The sequence below is a fragment of the Pipistrellus hanaki genome (genome assembly GCF_964339955.1).
Source record: "Pipistrellus hanaki genome assembly, chromosome: X".
NCBI classification, from domain to species: Eukaryota; Metazoa; Chordata; class Mammalia; order Chiroptera; family Vespertilionidae; genus Pipistrellus; species Pipistrellus hanaki.
The window spans coordinates 17,222,471-17,230,549 of NC_140524.1; the positions used below are offsets into that span (position 1 = coordinate 17,222,471).

The window sequence follows — 8,079 nt, forward strand, 5'->3', positions numbered from 1 at the left end:
TCTTTAAAGGCTGAAAAGGAGCGTTCCTTGTGGCCTTTGCTAGCTCATGACTCTGCGGGTTACTTATTCAATGGAATTTGCCCATTTCATGGGAGGGAAATTGGAGAGAAGGCTCTGGAAACCACAGTCTGGCATCTCATGAAGAACAGGTGTTTACTTGGTATGATTTAGGCACTCAATGCTAGTGTCCCACTGATTCTGTAGGATCATTAGCTAATATTATTTTATTCAAAAGCCACTGAAGTTCCACTGTGGTGAAGAATATAGGACATTGAGTTCATCTTCTCCTCTGAAGACGAAATGTTCACACTGCTGACTTCAGTGGAGTTGATGAAAGGCAGTATGAAAATGGCATTCCTCTGTTAAGCCTGCTCAGTCCCAGAAATTTAACCCTGGGCCCACAACCACCAGTCAGACAGTGTTTATTAGGCACCATGCTGTCCAGAACTCCAAAGGTCCCAGAGATAACCCACGTGTGTTGCTGCCTTATGAACAGAGCCCCCAGAGTTAGTGGCTGCAATCCATGCAGCACAGCTGACTGGACTTCCTGGACAGCCACCTCCGAGGGAAAGTGATTTCAGTCTTGACTTGGCTGTTGTTGCTTTTGTACAGCCTTGCACCCATAGAGAAAGAGCTGAGCTCTGGAATATGGAGTCCTTGAGGCTAGTCTGGCTGCCAAGAGTAGATAAAAGTGAGCCTTGTGGTTCCAAGACCTCAAGCCACGCCCCTCAGAGCTCGTGAGCAACCTCACTTAGACACAGGAGCCTCCTCTCCAATGCCAGTCTTTCAGCTGTTCCCTTGACCTCCTCCCTTAGTCGAGTTGGGCTACCATAACAAAATACCACAGGCTGAGTAGCTTATCAACAACAGAAACTTACTTCCCACCATTCTGGAGGCTGGAAGTCCAAGAATAAGGTGCCATAGTGTTTCAGTGAGGGCCCTCCTTGCTGTGTCCTCACATGGTGGAAGAAGCATGGATCTCTCTGGAGACTCTTTTTAAGGTGCTATTCCCATCTCTGAGGGCCCAGCCCTCGTGACTTAAGCACCTCCCAAAGGCCCAACCTCCTAATGCTGTCAGCTTTCGGGGTTATGGTTGCAACATCAGCCTTTTACGGGGACACAAACAGTCAAAACAATGCACTCCCTTCTGGACCGTGCTCTCCTGACCCAAAAACCCATGGAGGGTCTCCTGCTATGAAGGATTCTTCTCTTCCTCAGCTCTGTTCAGACCCCATTCAAGTAAAGCTCTTTGTGTATTGATGTCTCTCTTGGTCAGATCTTCTTTCTTGATCAGCTCCCAATCATAGGTAAGGCCCACAGTGGTGACCAGCACATAGCAGTGGTCATTGGGTCTACTTCTCTCCCATCAATTCCAAATCCCAGCCGTATGCACTGTAAATTTGGATGAAGATCTCAGGGAAGTGGTCCTGGTACTCTTTGATGACACCATTCAACATTTCTGCCTTTGTGATCCCCTCTTTTGCAAGATACCTTAGGAGAAGGATGGTGAGCAATGAGCACATATTTCTCAACAATATCCTTCTGGTTACACTTCTGTGGGTGACTGCCAAGAAGGGCAACTGTGTCCCCAAGGATGAAATCTGGGAAGCCCTGCAGGTCATTGGGGTGCATGATGGAAAGGAACATAGGATCCCACGGGGGCTCCTCACCAAATTTTGGGTGCAGGAACAGTACCTGCTTGTACCTGCAGGTACCCAACAGTGATGTGGCACAATACAAGTTCCTTTGGGGCCCCACGGCCCACGCTGAGACCACCAAGTTGAAAGTCCTTGAATTTTTGTTCAGGGATGATAGAATGGATCCTAGTTCCATCCCATCCCTGTCTGAAGAGGCTATGAGTGGCAAGGAAGAGGGATTCTAAGCCAAGTTGCACCAGGGGACGTTTCAGGTCCATGTCTGGCTGCTTCTCGAGCTGGGCATGATGTGAGGCTAATTCTTCACTTTACATGAGGCCCAGGGCAAGTTGGGAGGGTGGGGAAGTGCTGTAGCATCTTTGGGTACCTGTGATGACTTTGAAATTTATCCTTGTTTTGTATGGGAATTTTTCAAATGTTGTTTCTTTTCATAGAAGGCTTCACAAGCTTCATCATCTAAGTGTGTGAATGACATTGACCAAACCTGTATTTGTACTACCCAGTTAAAAAGTGCTCCTGCACCGTAGGAGTTCCTGAGGAGTCCCAGGGCCCACCCTGAAACTAGTAAGTTGAAAGCCCTGAAATATTAGCTCAGGACCAATAGCAAGGATCCCAGGTTCTTACTATCCCTGTTCGAAGGGGTGGAGAGCAAAGAAGATTAAAGGTCTCATGGGGCTTCTTCACCAGTTTAGTTGACACTGTGGAAACTGTGGGTTCTAAAGGTTAGCTACTATTGAAGATGCTGAGCAGCAGCAGGGATTTGGGGAAGTGTTGTGGCATTGTGGTTGTGTGTCTACATTTTCCTTGTCCAATGCAGGTGATTTCACTTTTAATCCTCACTCATAATAATCCTTCTTCTCTGCTCCTGCCACATCCTGGGCGCAGTAGTGCCCCCTCCAGCATTGGTCCTGGTATGGCAGTGATCTCTGCAAGTGTGAGCCCCTCCTGATTGAGGATTTCGGGGTCCTCGGGCTTCCGAACGGAGGGCACTACAGAATCCACCTCCTCGTGCTCCTGTCAGCTCTATGGGCCCTGGGTGGGGCTGTCAGGCTGAGCACATGCCCAGGAATCTGGGGGAGTCGAGCAAGGTCTGAGGGACACAGACTCAGGTCCGCAGAGGCCAGGGGCCCTGGTGTTGTCAGATGCCGGAGGGGAACAGAGTCACCACTCCCAGGCCTCTAGACCAGGTCTCTGCCCCTGTCCTCAGGCCGGAGGACCCCAGAAAGCTTTTCCGGAAGTCTGCCCCCTGACTTCCGCCCCGGAGGTCTGAGCGAGGAGAGCGAGCTCCATGTCTGGGAGGCTGGCTTCGGGTTCCTAGAGGGACGGAGCCCAGGTATGACCCTGAGGGACGACTGAGGTCCCGGGACCCAGGGAGACCACGGGGTGGTGGTGGTGTCTGAGTAGGATTTCCTGCACCCCTCGAACACCTGCCTCCTCAGAGAACGGGGGGTGGGGGGGGGTAGCAGAGGGGGGGCTCAAGGAAAAGTGCTGAGGGGAGCGCTCTCAGGTCCGTACGGGCGGGGCCCAGACTCTGCCTGAAACCGGGGCGAGGACCCCACGAAGGTCCCCAGGGTCTAGTTCAGCCCCTGCCGGGAGCCCTGGGCACTGAGGCCCGCGGACCGCCCTTCGGGTGTCGGGGTTGAGGCCTCTGTGTGGGGGTCCGGACTCCGGTTCACAGAAGGAGGGCCAGGGCCTGCAGGCCTCATGGTGACATCCACCTGCGAATCCAGGGAGCTGAGCGCCATCTTGGGAAGCCGGCTTCGGGCCGGCGGAGGGGACAAGCTGAGGGGAGCGCTCTCAGGTCAGCATGCGCGGGAACCAGACTCTGTCTGGAACCGGGGTGAGGACCCCACGGAGGTCCTCGGGGTCTAGTTCAGCCCCTGCCGGGAGCCCTGGGCACTGAGGCCCACGGACCGCCCTTCGGGTGTCGGGGTTGAGGCCTCCGTGTGGGGGCCCGGGCTCCGGTTCACAGAGGGAGGGCCAGGGCCTGCAGGCCTCATGGGGACAGCCGTCCGTCCCTGGGGTGAGACAAGGTGACAACGTGCCCCAGAGCAGTCAGTCCCGGGAGCCCCAAGGTGCGGGGTGACCACCAGCTTCGAGGACTGACTTCTGCCTCTTCCGGGTGGAGACACTCAGGGGCTCCGTGTCATGGCCGAGTGTCAGGTCGGCAGAGGGTGTCCGGGACCTGCCCGGAGTCAGTGTGGGGACCCGGAGGGAGATTGGGGGCCCTGGACCCCAGAACAGTGTCCATCGGGCAGGCCTCCCGGGGTGGGGGAGGGTAACCTCACACATTGTGCTTTGTGAGTTCTGCATTGGGTCTGAGAGACATTGGGGGTTTTGTAGGAGGAGCAGGGCTTCAGGCATCAGGGAAGGGGAATCTCAGATGCTGATGCTGTCATGTTGAGGACCCTGAGGGAGATTGGGGGACCCTGAACCCCAGAACAGTGTCTGTCCCGCAGGCCACCTGCGAGTGAGGGAGGGGTGATCTCACACATTGAGCTTTGTGAGTTCTGCATCTAGGTCTGAGAGACAATGAGGGTTTGGCAGAAGGAGCTGGGTTTCAGGCAGTAGAGGGGGGACCCCAGGTCCTGCTGCTGTCAAGTTAAGGACCCTAAGGGAGAAATAGGCGACACTGGACACCAGAATACTCTGTCCTAGGAGGACTTGTGTGTGGGGTGACCACAGACATAGTTTCCTGACTTCCCCATCCAGGTCCAGTGTAAGGAGCAGAGCCACAGGTCAGCTTAGGGAGCACTAAAGTGATCCTGGACCCCCCAATGTTGGGGACCCTGGCAGAAAGGGCTGGATGTTGCAAACTCCTACTATTGCCACGTGCCTGTGGATTGGGGGATCTTGGGGATGTGAGGACCTAGGCATGAGAGTTAACCCAAGATCAGCAGCGGGGTAAGTCCCAGGATCTGCCCGGTGTGAACACCCAATCCCGTGAAGCCTCAATGCACACCCCCTTCTCAGAAAAGGAGGGATGTCAAAGGCCAGCTGTCCACAGCCCTCAACCCGGAAAGGAACAACAGTGGATCTAAGTGGCACACTCCTTTCTATTATGTGTGGGAAAGTGGGGAGTCCTCGGTGAGGTGGGGTCTTTCTCTAAGGGGGAGAGAGAGAGTATCCCAGGTGGGACGCATGGAGGTAGGGCCTGCCCTGGCAGGAGTAAAAATGAATAACCTACAGGGGCACCGGGAATGCAACCAGGACAGAGCGCCCAGTACCTGCTCTCAGCATTTTGTGATGATGGCAGGGATCCTGGGGGTTGGGACAGAAGGGGGGGGTGGTGGAGAGGGGATATGGTAGCCATCTGAGGCTACCCCTGGAGTTTGTGCGATGTAGTGCCTCTGAATTTGTCTCTTGGGGCTCTCAGGTAGGTGAAGACCTTGGTCTGAGTGGACAAAGTCCAGTCATCTGAGGAAGGGTATCCGCTCAACAGTGACAAGAGTATTGGGTCAGGCCAAAGTGAAGGAGAGGACCCCGAGGGAGGAGGGAGTGTACCCCAAACCTTGAGACAAAAACGGGACACCACAGAAATCCAGACTTCCCCTAATCTCAGCCCTAGAAACCTTGGGCTAGGCTGTCAGTCTAAGTCCCTCCTGATTTTTAGATTGGTAGTCTGGGTGAGGGGAGAGCCTTGGTCTGAGGGTCTGGACAGAAGTTGAGTCAGGTTCCCATGAGTTGGCAGGGTGGTCACAATGAGGAATGAGGGCACCCTTGAAACAAGCATACATAAAGCCCAAGGTCTGCCGAGCCATTTTTGTCAGGAATGGGGAGAGCTGATATTGTGGATGTACTGGCTCCCCTCACTTCCTCTGCCGTTGTCTAGGGAGATGAGGCCTTTCCTTTAGGAGGGTAACCTCAAGTCAGCAGATGCAGTTGCTTCAGTTCCTGGACAGTGAAAGGGTAAAGACTTAGTGGGACAGATGGAATCAATAGAGTAAGGTGGCACATTATTGTTCCTTGGTGACACCTGTTAGACTCTGGGCAGGTGTGGCCAGATGTGGGGCCACCCGAAGTCCTTCTGGTTAGTCTCAGAAGTATGTGCCTTGTTCTGAGAGTTTTGTCTCAGGCCAGCAGAGGGGGAGAAGAAGGCCCTGCCCGGGGACTGGTGAAAACCCTCAGTGAGCAAAGAAGTGATCATCAGAACAGAAGAGACCCCACAACACCCAATCCCACCTCACCACACTCTCTTTCCCAGAGCTGAGGGCTGTGCCAGCTGCACCCGGAGGAGCCTTCTCACTTCCTCCTTCAGGACAGGCCAGTGAGGAGAGAACCGTGTGAGGCCCGAGAACACCCCTAAAAAAGAGACCTGTAAGTCACCTTTGTCCGATCTGCCTAGGGTGCTTTTCTCAGCTGCTGCCCCTCACACTCCCTTTCTCTCACAGGCCTGTGGGTCCCCATTGCCCACCTTCCCACACTCTGTCACTGTCCCAGCACGAGTCACCATGCATCGCCATCAGATGAGTGAGCTTTGTAAGCCCGAGGAAGACCATCAGGACCCAAGGGAGAACCAGGAACTGGTGGCAGTACAGCTGTTCAGCGCTGGGGGGGAGGAAGAGGTTGTGTCTCCCTCCCTCTCAGTCCTATTCCAAGAGAGCCTAAAGGAGGCAGCTGCTGCTGAAACACCAAGTCCTCCTCAGGGTGCCTGCCTTCCCCCCACTGCAATGGCAGCCTCTCCATGTAGCCAACCTGAAGATGAGAGCTCCAGCAGCCCAGATAAGGAGGGGCCAAGCAGCAGGTTGGGCTCTGAAGAGGCTGAGTCCACTCTCCAAGACGCCTTATGTTTGAAGAAGGCTTACCTGGTGGCATTCCTGCTCCTGAAGTATTGCGCAAAAGAGCCAACCACAAAGGCAGAAATGCTGAGTATGGTCATCAAAGAGCACCAGGGCCACTTCCCTGAGATCTTCGACGCAGCTTCTGAGTGCATGCAGCTGGTCTTTGGCATTGATGTGAAGGAAGTGGACCCCAGAACCCACACCTATGTCCTGGTCACAACCTTGGGCCTCACCTATGATGGGATGGTGGGCAATGGGCACAGGTTTCCCAACACTGGCCTCCTGGTTGCAGTTCTGTGGCTGATTGCTGCAGAGGGTGACTGTGCCTCTGAGGAGGAAATCTGGAAAGCCCTGCATGTCAGGGGGGTGCATGATGGGAAGGAACATTGTATCTATGGGGAACCTAGAGAGCTCCTCACCAAAGTTTGGGTGCAGGAACAATACCTGGATTACCGGCAGGTGCCCAACAGCCAGCCTGCTCGCTATGAGTTCCTGTGGGGTCCCAGAGCCCATGCTGAGACCACCAAGTTGAAAGTCCTTGATTTTTTGCTCAGGGTTTATAAAAGGGTTCCCAATTCCATCCCATCCCTGTCTGAAGAGGCTATGAGTGGTGAGGAAGAGGGGACCTGAGCCAAGTTGCAACCAAGCACATTTCACGCCCATTTCTGGCATCTTCTCCTGCTGGACATGGTGTGAGGCTAATTCTTTCCTCTGCTTTTGAGAAGAGGACCGTTAACGTTCCAGTTCATGAGGTCTAGGGTGAGTTGGGGATAAGGGCTGTAGCATCTTTGGGTTCCTATGATGATTTAGAAATGTATCCTTTAGGAATTTTCAAATGTTCTTTTTCATAAAAGGTTTCATAAGCTTCAACATCTAAGTGTATGAAAGACGTTGGTCACACATGTATTTGTACTTGTCTAGTAATAGATTTTCTGCCCTAGGAAGTTTTTCCTCAGTGGTTAGAATGTGGCCCTAGGACTGAAGGGTCTCGGGTTCATTTCTAGTCAAGGGCACATACCTAGGTTGCAGGAGGCAGTCAATTGATGTGTCTGTCTCACATCTACGTTTCTCTCTCTGTATATCCATCCCCCTTCTGTAAAAATCAACAGGGATAAAATATCCTCCTGTGAGAATTAACAAAAAAGAAGTAAGAGATTTGCTACTGTGTAACTCAAAGTGGAACACCTTTCAGCTTAGTTTGTGATACAAACTAGATAACATGACATCAGAAGAGGATTTCCTTGGAAATGTGAAAGAATTCAGCAGTGCAGTCTGTGGAGTCAAGAAATAGAAAAATAAAAGCAAAAGGTTGTTAATTCTTGATTCTTATCCCATCTCATTTGTACTTTTTATAAGACAATTTACATAAGGATCCTTGGGTTTGCTTGGTTCATTCAAGAAAGTGGATAACATTTCATCGAAATGAAGATGACCCCTGCTCAGTGGTTCATTTATTTCCCAGACATTGGCTGATCCTCTGCACACTGGGAAGAGCAGGGCACACACACCCATGGGATGATAGTTTAGGTGCTGAAGTTTTATAAAGACTACAGAAGAAACAAAAGAAGGGGAGAGTAGTGGGACTCCAGGGGACAGCACTCAAGTGTAAATGGCCTCAGCCAGGGCAGTTTGGGGGTTGGGGC

At 52.8% G+C, this 8,079-nt stretch overlaps 1 protein-coding gene across 1 annotated transcript; it reads left to right on the plus strand.

Annotated features, from left to right (window-relative positions):
* Positions 1–6,106: 6,106 nt before the first annotated feature.
* On the plus strand, positions 6,107–7,066 carry LOC311615573 (melanoma-associated antigen 4-like; the record flags this gene model as incomplete). The annotated part of the gene is made up of 1 exon (XM_084870913.1): positions 6,107–7,066. One exon carries the CDS (start codon positions 6,107–6,109, stop codon positions 7,064–7,066), a length of 960 nt encoding a protein of 319 aa, XP_084727039.1.
* Between the last annotated feature and the right edge of the window lie 1,013 nt (positions 7,067–8,079).